General features: G+C 35.0%; 2 protein-coding genes across 3 annotated transcripts in view; one reads left to right on the top strand and one right to left on the bottom strand.

The window, feature by feature from the left end:
- Nucleotides 1–417: 417 nt before the first annotated feature.
- On the bottom strand, nt 418–2,794 carry LOC113517851 (UDP-sugar transporter UST74c). The gene has a single exon (XM_026902590.3). It carries the CDS (start codon nt 2,533–2,535, stop codon nt 1,546–1,548), a length of 990 nt encoding a protein of 329 aa, XP_026758391.1. The 5' UTR covers nt 2,536–2,794; the 3' UTR covers nt 418–1,545.
- A 3,559-nt stretch (nt 2,795–6,353) lies between these two features.
- LOC113517840 (protein bric-a-brac 1-like) overlaps nt 6,354–19,837 on the top strand; it is a 33,092-nt gene continuing 19,608 nt past the window's right edge. The window contains exons 1-5 of one of the 2 annotated variants that reach the window (XM_052895366.1): nt 6,354–6,972; nt 11,058–11,231; nt 12,800–12,966; nt 13,383–13,484; nt 18,649–18,725. In XM_052895366.1, the coding sequence (XP_052751326.1) occupies nt 6,787–6,972; nt 11,058–11,231; nt 12,800–12,966; nt 13,383–13,484; nt 18,649–18,725 (706 nt within the window). In that variant the 5' untranslated portion in view covers nt 6,354–6,786. The remainder of the gene's footprint in view (nt 6,973–11,057; nt 11,232–12,799; nt 12,967–13,382; nt 13,485–18,648; nt 18,726–19,837) is intronic. The other variant, XM_052895365.1, reaches the window with a different exon arrangement.

Consider the following 19,837-nt stretch of genomic DNA (forward strand, 5'->3'; position numbering starts at 1 on the left):
ATAAACAGTGTTAAAATTATAATAGTACAGTAGATACTCGATAAGTAGTAAAAATGTGATCTTAAACTTATTCTATGGGACTTGAATGAATTTAGCAAGCATAGAGACTACTTTAGTAACAATAAATGTAATAAGAAATACAAATTCACCTGATTATAACACCAAACACTGGGGGGAAAAGGATTGTTAGCAATGGAGTTTGACAGCCCCATTGCTAGCAATATACCTTATTAGGTCGACCTCCACGTGGTTCCCCCTGGAAACCATCGTGAACAATTCTTGTTGAATTCGTCACGATGGGCTAACTGACCTGCTACATCCTCACCTATCATTCTTCACTGGTGCTCCGCCGGTGTATACCGATAGCGCGGGTGGGGTTACCATTCCATTATCATCCATTTAAAAAAAAACACCAAACACTGACTTGCATTTATTGACCACTGTCCAATTCCAAAATTTCAATATCATTTTGTTTTTACAATCCTATATTGAGCAAGTATATATATGTATGAGCAGTATTTTTTATTGCAACAACAATTATTTTTATTGTAACAAAATTTGTTTTTTTTTTTAATCACAAGGAGGAAGAGCAAAGGAGCATATGGCCCACCTGCTGATAAGTAATTAGTCACAAAATCAGAGAAATGCCAAACTGTGGGTCTTTTAGGAAAGAACAAGGCTTTAATGTTGAATTATCAAAATGGGTCCAGCTTTGGCAAAGATATTGCATAATACATACTGATTATTTAGACATTTTTACCACTGTGTTTTTATTAAACATTCTAATGTTTACAATCAGATAGGTTTGAAATATTGTCCATTACATCAAGTTTTAAACTCATTCAAAGGATTATAACACTATCATATATATATATATATAGTGTAGTTTAATAAATTGAAAGACTGGTGCAGATATGATCATATACATATTATGGTATGACAACCACTGTCAATCATTACCATTAACATTTTGAAACTCTTCAAGGATTTGGTCAAGAAATAGCAAAACTAAGATGAATATTGCATTTGTACTCGAGTCTAATAATTTCATCAAGTATTAATTAAATCTATATAAAAATCAATTTGTAACTACTATTTATTAACAGTATATCTTATACTACTAATGTACTTCACACATTTCATTACCTATTCATAAAAACATCTAATAAACCAATTTTAGCTCATGTTTTGTCTTTCTCTTTAGAATTAAATTCTTGAATTAAAGAAAGTGACATAATACTAATTATTTAAAATAGTGGACAGTTTTTATGAATAAGATGTAGTTTATGATATATATATATTCTCACATTAAAGTCGTAAATGCTTAAAAATGTCTAAAACTAATCCAGGCACAATTCTTTCTTGAAGTCTGACTATTCATTGGCAATGCCTTACCATGCACACAATATACCTCTCCGTTAATTATGATTATGTTCACTAAATGTAGTCATCTATTAACTGATCAGTAAAGAATCTAAAGTCATCTTTGGTACCTTAATACTATACTATGTACGTAGAGCACTTCGGTTTCCGTCTGAGACATTGCTATACTGTATCCACCTTGGCATTGTTTATAAGAACATAATTTGTTTTTGGTTTACGTTTGAATGTGACATATGTGTACAGTAGACTTGCTAGGACACTTATGTTCAGGCCAACGAAATTCAAATACGAGAAGACATAATCTCCTCCAATGACCATACCTAAGTAGGTTACGCAGATATTTTTAAGGCAACCAATGATTGTTGTTGTCAAGGCACTGTTGTACTGGGTACACAACATCACACTGTACGATAATACAAAACCCATTACACACGACATAATGAACTGTATTACGAATAGTGGATTATTCCAATCTGTAAACTCCACAGAATGTTCCAAATCGCCTGTACACCAAGCCACTATAGTGGCTGGAACTAACATAAATAATGCATTGTAATACATCAGTCCGTATTTGCCAAGTTCTTTAGAATCTAACTTTTTCTTCATGTATACTCCATTTGCAGCTGTAAACGCATCATTGAGAAGAACAAGTGTGTATCCTGACCAGGAGAATGTGACATCATCAATAGCTGCCAATAAAGCACCTCCAACCATAGCTAATACACTGGCCTGTACCGGCCATGAAGCTCTAACACCAAGGACAAACCTTTCTCCTAACATGGTCATCAGGATGCTGAAGCGACGTAGTGCTGTGAACATCGGCAGGCTGAGCTCCTTCGTGCCACCTAGTCCTGTGGCCATGTTTCCCAAGTAGATAAGTGGCAGTGGCCATATCCGCCGCGCCACCCCACCGTCCAGAGGCGGGAACTGAACCATTTTTATATATCTGCCGCTCCACAACACGACGATAGTGGCGACCATTTGGCCTAAGCCCAGAACTTGATAGGACGGGAACGCATACGTGGTTAACACAGTTTTATTCACTACAGTTATCATAAAGGATGCGAGGGCGTAAAACGCTGCGCTTAATATTTTCTCCGTGACCTGGGACCTCTCGCCTTCAACTTCATCCTGAACGTTTTGTCCCGACATAGCGACGTACACGTATTTAACACGAGTAAAAGGAGCCTATACGAACATGTTTAATTAGGCGGACGCGTCATATATGTTTATCGGTAATGACGATACCGTCATAAAATTCGTAGTCTGTTCACACGAGGGCCGCTTTCATGGTCAGATAGTTAATACTTTCATTGAAAACAAATAGTATAAAGAAAACCTTAGTCAAATTGTAAGTACATCAAATCGTGAATTTTGATGAGCCAGACGCCGATGACAATTGACTGACAGTTGGCTGCTTCTTTGACAGTTACGAATACTGACACTTTGACTGACACTTGACTGAGATAAGTACAAAGTAAGTTTTTTAATTAAAAGTTTTAAGATAAATTGGAAGATTGGCGATAATAAAAATTAAATTTTAATTTTATGAATGTGAGCTATGATTAATTTTTAATTACCTATATTATCTTAGATTATAAAGTCTTCGTAGTACTTTATACTAAATCTAAGCATATTACCAAATAAAATCGCAACTATAATCTTAAGTCTATATTAATAAGTTCATATACCGTAGTTTCAATCTCAAAAGAGATCTCATTATATAGGCGTGATATCACATTCGTATAATTAGATTTTTGAAATTCATCAATTTTTAAATTATTGTCATAGACTACGGATAAAGTTTACCGTCGTCGTCTTTAACAGTATATATTTTAGATTTTTTGTGAAAAAAAATTTTAAGATTTTTGTAATCAAAATCAGTCTAATAACTACAATATTTTCACAACTGATCAATTAATTTAATTCAATTTTCCGGGTTTTGCTCGTGGAAGTATATTAATATACTTCAGATACTATCCTTAATATATATCTATATAACTAAGAACAAGGAATTACAGAAATCTTTGCAATATAAAGACATGTACTAAATCTATGATTAGTATATAATATAGTCAAACTAAGAGTAATGCAGCTAAATATTATAATAGTTGATTAATTTCTAAAATTATATTTTTAAACCAAAACAAAGCCGCAATCTTTCAGTGTTACAAAAAAATTCCATTAAATATATTCATTTTTTAAATTGAATTGTTTACTACTTTTTCTGATATGATATATAGACATCTGTACATATTGCTTACAAATTAATATACATGTATTAAAATTACGACCATTTTCTATAATTTTAAAACGAAAACATAGAAGCTTACACTTAGACATAAATTAAAATAATTAGTAAAAAAGGGGGAATGGCCATTTTAAGTATACTTATTAAGGCATGAGAGTCAATTGATGAAAAAAGAGATATGATTACTTTCTTTTTGGATATGTCTAATGATTTTATAGTTTCAGGAATAACCTTAAATCAACTAGGCATTTTTTTTTATACATCTTAGAATGGCAAACAAGCTGACGGTCCACCTGATGGAAAGTGGTAACCGTCGCCTACAGACATGAGCAGTACCATGGACATAATAGAGTGTAGTACTGTTTCGCCCATGATATCCCCGATGCGTTGCCATTCCTGAGGACTCAGGTGTTATTCCTCTGTACTCTGTAAATTCACGCTATATCCCACCCTTCAAACCGAATACGTGGAATAGTCCTCAAATTAATAGAAAGGTATTTAACTGATACGTACCAAGCGACAACAGTAATAATACACTATAATGAATAACTAAAAAACATGTTGTTTAACAACATAGGATCCTTCTACAAAGAAAAACGAAATAGGGAGTTCCACAGGGGTTGTCTAAGAATTATATGTAATAAAAAATCCGGTCAAATGAGAGTCGGACTCGCGAAACGAGGGTTTTGTACTAAAACATCAAGTTTTAATTTTTTTTTCGTGAAATAAATACAAATTTATGGTTTTTGGATTTTTTTCCTTTATTTATGCTACATGACATTGCTTCTTGCTAAATTTCAACTAGGTCAGCGGAAAGTACCCTATACGTTTTGATTCATATAAACGGCCTAAATAATATGATTGAATATAAACGGCCGTATCTTTCGCTTGCGTCTATTTAGAAGCTTGATTTTTAACCGCTTTAAGAGATTGCAGACCTGAGTATATGATATTAAGTTCAATTCGATATCTCCACGCGTTCTTAAGAAAAAGGATCATGACAGACGGACAACGAAGTGATTTTATAAGGGTTCCGTTTTTTCCTTTATAGGTACGGAACTCTAAATAGTGATGAATCAGTACTACCATTATTTAAAAGTAAAGGATATTTTATGTTGGCATGTATATATATCAGAAATCAGCTTATTTGTAACAAACAATATGTACTTATTCAAAAAGAATTTAAAAATATATCCATATTTCAAAGGCGATCATCAGATTTCTTCAAATTCAAAATGAAATGAGATGAGAAACGGTTACTCGCTGGCCGCCCGTAGGTTGTTGAGTTTCCGAACCCAAGGATCTTATACCTGGTGCGGTAATTATGTTGGGGGAGGAGACCGGAGTGGACTCGCTTGGGCGTACGTCGCAATCCATCGATAAGAGTCGACATTCTGTCGCACCCCTCTCGCTAGCTTGGAATACTATTCGTACTCGCTCCTGCACACGCGCCCGACGAAGCAGTAAAAGACATCTGCAGCCAGCAGAAAAAAGATATAGAAGCAAACTTTGCTTAGTCATGTATAATGGATGAGTTGTAATAAAAATGAGATTAAAATAACAAAGTTTATAACAATTTATTAACAACTAGCTGTTGCCAGCGACTCACGGTTCAGTGGTTTTGATGTAACAGACATATTCACTGCTCTTCTCTTATTGATCGTAGTGTGCTGAAAAGTATACTATAACCTGCCCAGGAGTGTGAAGAATAATTGTACCATATTTCGTTAAAATCCGTCGAGTAGCTTTTGTTTCTATAACGAACATACAGACAATTAGGCAGACAGACAAAAATTTTACTGATTGCATTTTTGGCATCAGTATCGATCACTAATCACCTCCTGATAGTTATTTTAGAAATATATTTCATGTACAGAATTGACCTCGCTACAGATTTATTATAAGTATTATTTTATTTTTTGCGTCTGTGGTTATATAAAAATTATTTAAATTTTTTTGTTTTAATGTATATAATGAATTTAAAAATAATTATTACACTTATGCAGCTATAATAATTATTTTTAAATTTAACGGTCTGTTGCTTTTGTCAAGTTGTATCGATACTATCGATAAAATCTCATTGACGTTTAATTAAAATTACTATTAGTAATTATTTACGTATTTGTTATTTTTTACTTTGAAAGCGTCAAAGTATTAATTTTAAACGTTATAGTTTCCTCTGTCGATTTATATATAAATTATTTTATGGTTCAAAATATTATATTTAAATAAGTAAAATGTTTCAAACGTATTTACACGAAAAAAATGAAATCATAATTGTTTTTCTTTTATTTATATTACATACAAGTAAAATACAGTTAATTTTAACTAACTACATTCACTTAAAATAACTAATTCGACTTCATAAAGTGATAATGATTAAAAATTATTTTGTTCATACTTCCGCCATATTAACTCTGAGCATATATTGTGCGAATTATGGGCCTATCGTCTATCTCACTCTAACATATACGTTATTATATTTTCTCTCTCTTACATTGCCAATCATACATTTTATAATCTAGGTCTACATCATGATTGCCAATAAAAAATTAGATTTTTTTTTCTATTTCATTAGAATAAACAAGACCAAGACATCAATCAAAAAGTTCTATAGTTGTTACGATTTTTATAAAACTTAATTTATTATTTCAAATATTTATGTTTAATTTATGCAATCTTATATATACGTAGACAGTAATAAATAGATGACTTTAAAGTAAAAATATAAATAATGGTTAATTGAAGAATTCGACAAATAAGCGCTTGGTTGCTTGCTTTGTATCAATTTGATTCTGACATGTACCATGTAAACCATGTTTGTTGGACAATGAACGGTGCATTGTGAACGAGACAAGCGACATTTTGTTATTTTTTTCATGTATTGCCATGCCAGTCAACATTATTTGTATTGCATTGTAATTAATTGTGTATAGTTCTGTAGTAAATTATATGTGATGCTGTTAACATGAATATTTAGAGTCGAAAGTGTCTCGCGTCTAATACGTTTACGTGGGCAACGGCAACGCGTTTCATTTTCAGGCAGTGCGATGTTTCATTGTGTGGACGCGTAGTTGATCTGAAACTTGTGTACAGTTAGTCGCGCTGTGGGACGGGCGTCGGCGTCTCGATTATCGCGGTATCGGGCTGAAATGGCGATGCCCGAGCAATTCTCTTTACGATGGAACGATTTCCACGCGAATCTATCTCAGTCGTTCCACGCGTTGCTGGAAGGCGAGGACTTGGTGGACGTGACACTGGCAGCGGGCGGGCAGTATGTGCATGCTCACAAGCTCATACTGTCCGTGTGCAGTCCCTATTTCAAGGAGCTTTTCAAGGTATGAGTCATCCCTTAGTTTTCCTCGAGATACCTGCCGAGTTCGCGGCACTTATCTTGTCAATGTTTATCTGCTAGATAACTCCACATTAAAGTGCTCCTCTTGACTTGCAGTGAGTCTAAAACTGATAAATTATGTATTTGTTTACATTACTGATAATTTTGTGATCATTATTATTGGCATTGTTAGTCTGAAATAGTCATTTGGATTCTTTGTTACTGCAATTTTGCCCCAATAGCAAAATTATATGTGTCCAACAGACCCTTATAAATATATTAAAATTCTATCTACTTTAAAATTGTACAAATAGCTCAATTTTGATTGAAGACATACCAACATTGAATATTCCTTTGTCATCAATTATTTATGAAGCTTGTTTTATACTTAGCAATATAAATAGATATAAACTGCAAGTATAGCTAAAGATAAAGAGTGTTGCACAATAAATTTATAAACCCAGATATACATGAAGCTATTTTATATCTCAAATCAATAAGGTTTTTTTAAAGGCTCTTATGTCTACATTTGGTTTTTTAGAAAAAAAAAATTAAATAGTCTATAGAATCTGGTAAAGACTATTTCACATGAGTGTGAATAATAAAACAATATATCAATTTGAGACTAATTCTGTTATAATATCATATTATATTGTTTATATATAGTGTATATATTGTTTTATTACTGTCTGCTTTAGTAAAATATGGCATTCAGTAATATTTAGGTAGCAAATTAACTATACTTACAAATCATATTAGATTCATACGGACATGTGGATTTGAACTCTTTTCGCTTATTCAAATTATTTATCAATTTTATTATAGGAAAGAGTTTCTTTATGTCATTAAATCTAGTTGACTTTATATTTTTTCTTTTAAATTGATAATTTTTTTTACTCTCTTATGTGAGACTAGAACAACTGCTGTTATGCATTGTTCACCGCTCTATCTTATAATAGTTAATTATGAAGGATACCCACTTTTATATGTATTTTAATACTTGGATTTTTTTTATGGATGATAATGAAATGGTAACCCCGCCTGCACTAACAGTATATGCTGGCGGGGCATCGGTGAGCAAGTTAGTCTATCGCGATGAATACACTTGGAATTTAGCACAATAGTTACTAGGGGGCACCACATGGAGGTTGTTGTGTCAGAGTATATTGCTAGCAATGGGATTGGTTGTTCACATTATTAACAATCCCCCCCCCCCTATACTTGGGTTTGATTATTTCATTCCTTCATACTCTCATATATAAAATTCATCTCTTTTATAAAATTCTTGGTATTTAAAAGCATAATTTTATCTAAGAATTCAAATCTTTCCACATTGGGAGTGTCATTTCTTTACTAACATGGTATTATCACGATTATAGCATAAATGCTAATGCAGATTTATGTTTTTTACGAAATAATTACAATGAGAGGAGGAATTACATAATATTTGATATGTAATCAATGAGAATTGAGTATGAACATTGACAGAACTTATGAATACTTATAAATTTGTTTGTTTTTTTTATTTTATAATATACATGAAAACAATAATAGGTATATAATTAAGGGCTATATCTATTCTCTTATGAGACCCAACCTCAGCAGTTGTGTTAATGAGGCTAAAAATATCTATAACTCATACATAAATATGTCAGATTAAGATCCTTTTTCCTTATCTTACATATAAGTAATGTACTTTTAGTTTATGATTTATGTATTTCGGTTTCAATAAATAAGTAAATATACAATCTTTTTGAATTTTCTAATACAGCTAATGTGAATGGAAACCCAAACATTGTGATTTTTACTACCTAGTATTTTTTATCAGTTATGAGAGGTTTTTATTTATCTAGTTTAAAATAGGCAACTTTAAAATTACAATTGTTTTATTATATACCTGTTCAAAGCGTATGGAGAGACTTTTTTCAAGTACAGGACATTCTGTGACTTGTATTTATGTTCCCTCAATATGTTACGAATTATTTTGCTTATTATTTTGAATAATTCTATAAAGAGCTTGGTAGATTAAATTTTGTGCTCAGTTTTTCTCTATCATAATTCAATATTAATTTACTTTAATGATATACATTGTTGTTTTGACACAAATTTCTGGATTATATGGAAAAAATGTCAAAGCAAGTACAGAAGATATTAGAATGAAAACAAATGTATTATTACTTGTTTAAATTTAATAATTTATCCTACTTATATTGGTTATTGAACTAAAAACTCTTAATTATAGAGGTAAACGTTGAAACAATTTAAAAACTAAAGTCTCAGCTATTGTAGTTTAAAAATTACCAGTAACAGAGGTCTTTCAATGCAAAAGTGTTAGGACCTCATTATAATTAGCAGCGAAGGTCTCTCATATATCCAACGCCTACTTTACCAGGTTTCACTGTATTATGGTGAACATATAGTTTCATACAAGAGATGGTAAATGGATATTTTTTTTTGATGGGTGAAAATGATATGGTAATCCTGCCTACCACCAGTGAAGGGTGACAGATGAGAATAAAAACAGGTCAGTTAGCCCATCATGATGAATTCATCAGGAATTAACCATGATAGTTTCCAGGGAGAACCGCGAGGAGGTCGACCTGGATGCGTATATTGCTAGCAATGGGATTCTCAGTCTCCATTACTAACAATCCCTTTCCCCCCAAAGTTTAATACACATTTACTCAGGCAATTTGTTTATCAGCATAACTGTGACTTAACTATTTTGCTTCACGAGATATTTAAATGGTAGTTACTTAAGTGGTTAAGAGAAATTTTTCTCTAATGACTGGTAATTAAGTAATATTACAAGTTTTTTTTTTTATTAGTGACAAATGGAGGATGTTTAATGATATTTCATTATAGAATTAACTCACTTCTATGGGATTGTGTTTATTTTTTTATTTAATGTAATGTATTTTTTATTTATTAATAAATAAATAAATAAAAAATAAAAAAAAAAATGTAGATTAACTATTTATTGTTGACATCAAATGTTGGCCTAATTAGCAATATTTTTATCTTTCCAATATAGGTATAATGAAACATTTGAATTCAATAAGTAAATAGTAAAAAGACATGTATTGCAAACTATATAGCAGTGATTCTTTTTTCCCCTGGTTGGCCCCTTAGTTTTTTTTTAATGGGTGAAAATGGAATGGTAACCCCGCCTGTGCTATCGGTATACACTAGCGGGGTACCAGTGAGAGGTGATAGGTTAGGATGAAAAGTCAGGTCGGTTTTTTTTTTGATGGGTGAAAATGGTATGGTAACCCCGCCTGCGTTAATGGTATACGCTGGCGGAGCACCAGCGATGGGTGATAGATGAGAATGAAAACAGGCCAGTTAGCCAATTCATCAGGAATTAACTATGATAGTTTCCAGGGGGAACCGCGAGGAGGTCGACTTGGTTGGGTATATTGCTAGCAATAGGATTCTCAGTCTCCATTACTAACAATCTCTCCCGCCCCCCCTCCCTGGTAGTATGAGGTTGATATAATTTTACAGGTTTGTTTTATGGAATTTGAAGTTTTATTCATTCATATCATGATGTTATCTGAGATGTAACAAGCAATTTTAAATATTATTCTAGTGTTTTTAAGACTTCAAGAAATTTTGATTCATAATTATGTATTTATATTTTGTGGTACAATTTGATGTTGATACTACATTTCTGGTGAGCTCCATATCATGGTGGTGAATTAATTTAATATTATTTAATTGTATTTGAACTTTTTTTATTTGTCCAGGCGTTCTGAGATATACTCCCAGATGCTCAGTACCTGATCTCCAAAACACATGTTTAATTAAATGTATAAAAAAAAAACCTTTAATATAGAATAGCTTAAAGGTTTTTTTTTATACAACTTAGAATGGCAAATAAGCTGACGGCCCACCTGATAGAAAGTGGTAACCGTCGCCTATAGACATGAGCAGTACCATGGACATAACAGTATACACATACTGTTTCGCGCATGATACCCCCCATGCGTTGCCATTCCTGAGGACTCAGGTGTTATTTCTCTGTACCCAGTGAAGTGCTGGAGATTGGTGTGATTGTGTGCCACTTATTATTGTTATTATGTACAGATGAATCCCTGCGAGCATCCGATCGTGATCCTGAAGGATGTGCCGCATCAAGAGCTGCGGCAGCTGCTGCAGTTCATGTACAGGGGTGAGGTACACGTCCGCCAGCAGGAGCTCTCGGGGTTCTTGCACACAGCTGAGCTGCTACAAGTGAAGGGGCTCACGAGCGGCCGAGAGGTTGGTTTTGAACTTTCTCGTGAGTTTTTTTTTTAATGAACGGTAATGAATTGATGATCCCGCCTGTGCTAACGGTATACGCTGGCGGGGCACCAGTGAGGGATGATAGGTGAGGATGAAAGCAGGTCAGTTAGTCCATCGTGAAGGATTCCATGAGGATTAACCACGATGGTTTTCAGGGGGAACCGCGTGGAAGTCGACCTGATAGAGCTGTTAGACCCCATTACCAACAATTCCTTTCCCCCATATGTCTCTGAGTTGATAGTTGTATGGCGGATCGTGGTATAGAGATTTGACGATTCCTTTCACAGACTCATAAAATCCTGCTACCCTCATTTGGCCAGGTTATAAAATTATTTCCCTAACGACAAAGATTAATATAGTGTTCCTAACACGTTGTTAGTTTTGGATCGTTAAAAAGCCTACCTAATATGAATCGTAATAGGGTTTACTTTGCATAACTCGCTAAGTTTAAATTACCTTTAATTAGGCCTTTTACACTCACTGTGATGTTAAGGGATTACATTTATAACATACAGTACATTTATTTATTTATTTCTGTAATACAAACAAAACTTTATCCAACAGAATACAACGATAGCATTATAAGTGTGCAATCCAATTATATATATTTTTTTTTATGAGTGATAATGGAATGGTAACCTCACCCGCGCTATCGGTATACACCGGCGGGGCACCAGTGAAGGATGATAGGTGAGGATGAAGCAGGCCCGTTAGCCCATCGTAACGAATTCAACAAGAATTGTTCACGATGGTTTCCAAGGGGAATCACGTGGTGGTCGACCAAATAGGGCATATTGCTAGCAATGGGGCTGTCAAACTTCATTGCTAACAACCCCTTTCCCCCCATCCAATTATAGTTGTACTCAACATTCGCAGAGATGAAACAGCATACGTTGACTTTTAATTTAAAAAAATTATAATGTACGATAAAAAATACAAAATAAGGATTCCAAAACAAAACTACCAAATTATGCTTATAAAGTATTGGGTTATCAGTGTATTCAAACATGGACGGGTTACAATACAGGCAAATTCTATTATGATTCATGTGATTTTATCTCAGTGTAGATTAATGTAAAATACACCATACCTCATGTTTCCTAAAAATTGACTGTTAAATCGTACCCTTTAAACAGAAATTCAGTTGTGCAAGCATCGTCACTTGGCGGCAAAACCACAAGTTGCTTATTAAGACTCCCATGGCGACTTGTTTTTTTTTTTTCATACAACTTAGAATGGCAAACAAACTGACGGCCTATCTGATGGAAAGTGGTAAGCGTCGCCTATACACATGAGCAGTACCATGGAAATAACACAGTATACTGTTTTGCCCATGATACCCCCTATGCGTTGCCATTCCTGAGGACTCAGGTGTTATTCCTCTGTACCCTGTAAATTCACGCCATATCCCACCCTTCAAACGGAAACACAGCCACGCAAACACAACTGCTTCACGGTTGAAACACAAATGGGACTTTAATATACACTTGATACTTGAAATATTTATTATAACATTGGTTAAAATAAAGAATTCATGTTCACAGCGCAGTGAATCCCCGCCACCAGTGGAAGAAACGCCGAAACCCAAGGTCCACCATTCAGAGACCGACAGCCAACCGGAGTGGGTGCCGGGGGGCGAGGACACAATAGCTACAGAAGCACCGCCCGAGCCCGAGGTCAAAGATGAAACCGCCAGAAGTCCACTCAAACGGTATGTCACAATATACATATGTAGATTGTGTGAGGAGCATGATGGTTTCCCAGTTTTTATGTGATACAGTGCGGTTTCCACGAACGCTTAGGCTGTGGAATGAGCTCCCTGCCGATGTTTTCCCTAAAGACTACAGTATGGGGTTCTTTAAAACTATATTAAGATTTCTTCAGGGTCGGCAACGTGGACCAGATACCACTGGTGTTGCAGGCGTCCATTGGCTACAGTGATCGTTTACCATCAGACGGGCTGTATGCTTGTTGCCACCTCAGCTATATCCTTCTTCATCCCATGTTCTATGTTTATATTAAATTCCATAGTGATTGATTAAGCCATAAGTGTGTTGGCGGTATATCAAAATTGTTTTCTTTTTTTGTTGAATAAAATGCTAAATTATTTGTTTAAATATTATACAGATTGCTCAAAAACAGTAAAAACAGCTACAGCATGAAGAAGAAACCGCGACCCGTGAACAGCAGTCCCACGCATCCCGAGAACGCTGAGTATGCATATGACGGGTGAGTGTCGCACATGCTCAGATAGTTTTTATCATCATCATCATCACACCCACGATCACCACCACCCATCATCATCCACCATCACCACACAATCATCATCACCACACAATAATCATCACGCCACCATCACTCACATCACCAGCACGCAATCATCACAACCACGGCACCATAACCCCATCACCATCACCCATCATCATTATCACCCACCATCATCGCTATCGCCACCATCACCACTACGACCATCATCACCACCGCCACCATCACCACCATCATCATCATATCAGCTTTTAACTGCCCACTGCTAAACCTAAGCCTCCTAGGAAGCCTAAGAAGAATAAGCCTCCCCCTAAGGGGTTTTCGATCCTATCAAAGGAATGTATGATGATGATCAACTAATATTTTAAAGACAGAAGATTTTATTTTTGTATCATCACATCAGCCTATAACTGTTCACTGCTGAACATAAACTTTCCCCTTGGGGAGTTTTGCCAGTAGATGCCATGCTTGTTAGGCGGATTGGCAACCGCAGTTAGGCTTTGGAGATGTTTTAAGAGGGACGCTGGTACCCTTACCTCGCCTGCCCTTAGTCGCTTCTTACGACACCCATGCTAAAGGAAGGGGTGGCCTATTCTATGCTGGGACCACTGGGCATATTTTTATAGTTTCCTCTAAAAGATTGTAGTTGTAATATTAAAAGAAATAGATTCAAAACAGGTAAAAAAAAAAAAAAAAGCTAAGGAAACTAGCTAAACAATTAAAAGTAATAGATGCATAACTTGGAACTTAATATCCGGGAAAAAGCGTGCTCATAAGGGGGAGCCACAATACAAAAAAAAAGAAAAAAAAATGGTAACAATGTGGCTTTATCGATAATAGAGTACTTTTCTAGGTTACCATTGTATTTGGAGAAGTAATTTATTATTTATTTATTATATTTCTCACCACAAACAATTAAGGACTTAACATCTATAACTTGCAAAACATTTTAACAATATTATTTGTGAGAGCTGGTGCCTGTACTAGGTATTAAACCTGTATTACAAGTCACCAGGACCCTTACCTCGAACAGTACAAATTATTGTATAAAAACTTTCACAAAAAAAAAAAGGTGATGGTGAGTACATAAAAAATTCAGATACAGCGTGTATACAAAATAAATAGCTTTCGATATGTATAACATTAAAACAAAAACAAATTATATGCTAGCGTAAATAAGAATGCATTAAAATATAAGTAAAAAAGTGTGACACGAGTTTATGTTATAGAGTTTATGTTATGTATGTGTATTTGTATCTGAACGTGTGACTATATATGAGTTTGTTCGGTGTGTGAGTCAATGTATGTATATGTGTATGTGCGCATGTGTGATTGTGTGCGTGTGCGTGTATGTATGTAATTGTAAACAGTTTAGACAGAGCCTAACTATGGCAAGAGATTTAGACCGCTTCGTTAATACGTCATCATCTTCCTACCCTTATCTTAATTATTATTTGGGGTCGGCGTAATATGGTTTTATCCATATTACAAAAGGATTTAGCTTATAGTTTTACGACCGGCCGCTTGCCTGACGTCAACCCTCTTTGGGAATGTATTCGTTGGTGGTTTCCGCCACCTACGGTGGGAAAAAAGGAAGGGAACGTTGGAAGTGCGTAAAGGAAATTAGTAAATGAGAGGAATAAGGGACTTACATGGGAGAGGAAAGAGGGGGACACTGCAGTGCGGGAAAGACTGGGACAGTGCAGCGGCTCGGGAGGCCGGGGTCGCATACCCGTATGCCCTTATTCTAGAATCGGACAGATTCCTAGTGAAGAACACCCCTGACACGTTCGTTAATACGTATGGACATTATATTGTTTACCTATTGTTGTAGTAACTGACAATAATGTATAGTTAATTATTTTACTAATTGCCAACAATTCATTAAGATTCCGTGTCGAGCACAAGTCTAGCCATCAGAGGTGACGTCCTCTGATGGTCTCTCTGACCTCCATTTCTGTGTATTTGTTCAACCTTAATTATATTGTACTCTAATTTATATTATTACTCTTTAATGGGTTCTCGAGTGGCGACCCTGTAAGGGCAAACGCTGTGTAGAACGACTCCCCCGCTGGATAGGATTTTTACCAGAGGGAGACTTTGTACAAAAGTCGATTGCTTGGGTACCTCTGACCCATTCGTGTTTCAACTGTGAAGCAGCTGTGTTTGCATGTCTGTGTTTCGGTTTGAAGGGTGGGATATGGCGTGAATTTACAGGGTACAGAGGAATAACACCTGAGTCCTCAGGAATGGCAACGCATGGGGGGTATCATGGGCGAAACAGTATACTCTGTTATGTATATGGTACTGCTCATGTCTATAGGCGACGGTTACCACTTTCCATCAGGTGGACCGTCAGTTTGCCATTCTAAGTTGTATAAAAAAAAATGGAGTGACCACTTCAAATTCAGGGAATCAGTGTATGTGGCTTGCTCAGTACTGTTCCTTTTGGCAGTCTGTGGGAGAGGCCTGTGTCCAGAAGTAGATTAATAATAGTTGAAATAATGACGACGATGATGATGATGATGAATGGGTTTCCAAAAGGAGATAAATACATCTGTTTTTTTTTCTGAGTATGTCACGCTATTCCCGTGTGGTCCCGGCCATAGAATAGGCCACCCCTCCCTTTCCTGTGGATGTCGTAAGAGGTGACTAAGGCAAATTAATGGTAAAAATCTAAACATCTCTAAAAGCCTAACTGCGGTTGCCAACTTACCTGCCAAGCGTGGCGACTACACAGCAGTGGACAGTTAACGGTTGAAATAATAAGGAAACATGTCTTTAAAAGGTACTTACGATGAATCATTTAGTTTACGATCGAATCCTTTTTTTTTTGTGGTAATGCACACTTGTATATGTCCAAATAGTGTAGTAGTTGCGTCGTGGCGTCAGATTTAGCAAGCGTATCCACTGATCACCGCCGCCACAGTGTTTAGTCGCCATTTGAGCGTACGTGACCTGCCCACTAAGATCTCACGCTAACGTCCTATGGTCACATGTAATATATTTGCACTTGTACAAGAGTGTACTATAAATTAGACACATTCCTTAAACAGGGGAATCTACAATACATATAATAAAATCGTAACTGGTCGCTGTCTGTACATGGAAGATATATAAGAAAAACTATTATAGGGGGGCTTTATGAACGCAATGGAAAACAAAACAGTGACTTTTAGAATTTTTATCTGTTTGCCTGCACGTTTGTGCACGCTAATCTTAGAAACGGCTTGACTTATTTGAATGCGGTTTACACTAATGCGTTGCGGTTTGTTCCACTTAAATTTTGTGTTTGTTTTATTTCAATCGGTTCATAAATAAAAAAGTTATACCAATCTAAAGAATCACGTGTAAAATGTTATAAAATGACCGATCAGTGGAAGTGGCTGTAACTTTTTTTTATTATATGTATGTATTGATTTTCGAGACCATGTATGAAAAGATTGATGAATGTGGAAGAAGCGAAAGAGGTTTGTTTGAATCGAAGCATTTGGCGTTCCATTGTTTCTGCCTACCCTAATAGTAGACACGCGTGACAGATATGTATGTATGTATGTATGATTTTCGAGAGCTCTGTCTACTCGTGCGAAGTCGGGTCGGATTGCTAGTCTTCAAATAAAATTGTGGAATGCATTGTGAATTCAAAAACTGATCTTATTAATGTGAAAGTAATTTTGTTTGGGTTTAACTGGTAAACAGATTTTTTTTTAAAAACTAAGTAATGTGTGAATTCTTCGAATATTGAAGACTAGTTCAAAGACTATTTTTAGTCTATTTCTAATGATTTAAGATTGTGTTTCACAAACAAAGAACAGTTGTTTTGAATTAAAAACGATTTTGGTAACATTTCTATGAGATCAGTCTAGAAGTACATCCTTTCAGATAAAATAAAGAATTTTCCAAATTGGTTTACAACAGACTTTAGGGTTATGAGGTAATAAACATTGAAAAAAAAAATACAACGAAGCCAAATTACGATTTTTTTTATACCATTTAGAATGGCAAACAAGCTGACGGCTCACCTGATGGGAAGTGGTAACCGTCGCCTATAGACATGAGCAGTACCATGGACATAACAGAGTATACTGTTTCGCCCATGATACTCCCCATGCGTTGCCATTCCTGAGGACTCAGTTGTTATTCATCTGTACCCTGTAAATTCACACCATATCCCGCCCTTCAAACCGAAACACATTCATGCAAACACAACTGCTTCACGGTTGAAACACGAATGGGACAGAGGTACCCAAGCAATCGACTTTTGTACAAAGTCTCATTCTGGTATTTATGTGTGAGTGATTAGGTATTGGTATTCAAAGTATAATTACATTACTTTCTTTTATGGCACACAATTATAATACATAAATATCTCTGACTGGCCCTTTGGCGATAAAGTCGTGTAAATATTCGATCGTATAATAGATCAAGTGCGAGTCAGGTCCCGTGTTCATTAGTGTTCCGTACGTATGATGGGTTAGCTTTTAAAATTTTATATAAAATCCAACATGGAACATATTGTTTTAAACACGATTCTAAATGTGTTATACATGCCAATTGTTTACGTACAAGAGGACGCGTGTGTACTAGTAACGATGTACGACATGCGATTTTATTACACGTACATTTCGTATTCAAATTTCGAGGCTGATTTTGGGCCACGATTCGTTACCTACCTCAACGGATAATTACTTTATTTTTATATTATTATTATTATTTAAATTTTTACATAATTCACATCTCCCCTCTTAAGGAGTGGAGATGGCAACTAACCCCCGGCAGAAGCACAGTCGGCCGGGGTTCAGGGCCCCAGGGAGAGAAACCGGCGTACAATGCGGGCAGAATCTAAAAGCACTGCTTTTTGCATCTTTCCCGGGAGTGAGCCGCCTCGGAATCCCAACCGTCTGAGATGTTGTTCCAGTCTGGTTGGGATAAGACCGTTCACCGACAAAACGATTGGAATGATTTCGGCGGACGTCACCCCCCACATTATTATTATTATTATATTTAGTTATTAGTGAAAGTGACGTGAAAACTATTTCTTTTTTCGATTCCTATTTATTTATTTTTTGTTTTGTTTCTTTGATTTCCTTTTTGTTTGTTTATTTTTTATTTTAATAAAACATTTCAGTGAACCGTTGATCGACTTCGACACCATGGATCCGTTTCCGAGTGTGATGATTTTACCAGAGTCTGCAAAGGAGTCCAGTAAGTATTCTGATTTGTAATTCAATATAAATATAATACATGTTGTTGACGACGTTGCTAGTATCATGGTTGACGATCATACAGCTACGCGACGAATCATGGTTCGAAGAAGAAATAATAAACTTTATTGCTGATACCCACCGTTCATATGTCGATCTCCAATATGCGCTAATTTTATAGAAAAGAAGCTAACAGGGGGAATAAATATGCACACCGGGTCAGCTAGTATATATATATATATATATATATATATATATATATATATATATATATATATATATATATATATATACATATATATTATAAATTGATATTTTTACTATGTTTTCCCATGAATTACAAAACGAAGGGCTTATACTTTTTGCTTCCTTCATGTATATATATATATATATATATATATATATATATATATATATATATATATATATATACACCTCTGTCTAGTCTATACCTTCTGCGTAGCAGTGATGTTTACGTACAGTGATCGATTTAGGACAGTCAATTTACTTAGTACTCTGAGTTAAGAGCTTTATATCTCTCATTAAGGGTTTTGCTAATATAACCTGTTGTTCTTGCAAGCTCACCATCATCAGTCATCAGAGTGACTATTATACTGATGTTTCTTTATCATATCATCAAAAGATTTCAATTTTTCAAAGTTTTAAAATTGGAATTGTATAAGTTGTTTAAAAAAACATTTTAGTACCTTGTAATAGATAGGTAGGTAATTTATTTGCGTTACAGCACACAAATAACAACAGACGTGCACAGTAAAAAGAGATAAAATAATGCATATATCGAAAAAAAAGCAAAATATATTAAATAAGTAACAATTTTTTTCTTTTCTGCGTGTGCCATGTTAACACGAAATGGTCACAACTCAGTTTATTGTGTTCTATGAATAATACATGTAATAAATTGAATGTATGAATTAACGATCTAGAATACAATGACAAAAATTACGTCTCTAGTTTTATTTATCAATGTCGGATTAATGAAAAGTTATTAGTTTTTTTTTTTTAATTATTGATTACATAAATCGATCTCGACTCTCTCGAAGAGATCTGAGATTATGTCTTTATAGTATTCACGTCCCAGTGCTGGGTATAAGT

This window comes from Galleria mellonella, unplaced genomic scaffold (genome assembly GCF_026898425.1).
Source record: "Galleria mellonella isolate WM207_F2 unplaced genomic scaffold, CSIRO_AGI_GalMel_v1 utg28, whole genome shotgun sequence".
In the NCBI taxonomy this organism is placed as follows: domain Eukaryota; kingdom Metazoa; phylum Arthropoda; class Insecta; order Lepidoptera; family Pyralidae; genus Galleria; species Galleria mellonella.

Bases quoted from the DNA above. Each gene is read 5' to 3' on its own strand.
- LOC113517851 (XM_026902590.3), bottom strand. From the start codon at position 2,535: ATGTCGGGACAAAACGTTCAGGATGAAGTTGAAGGCGAGAGGTCCCAG.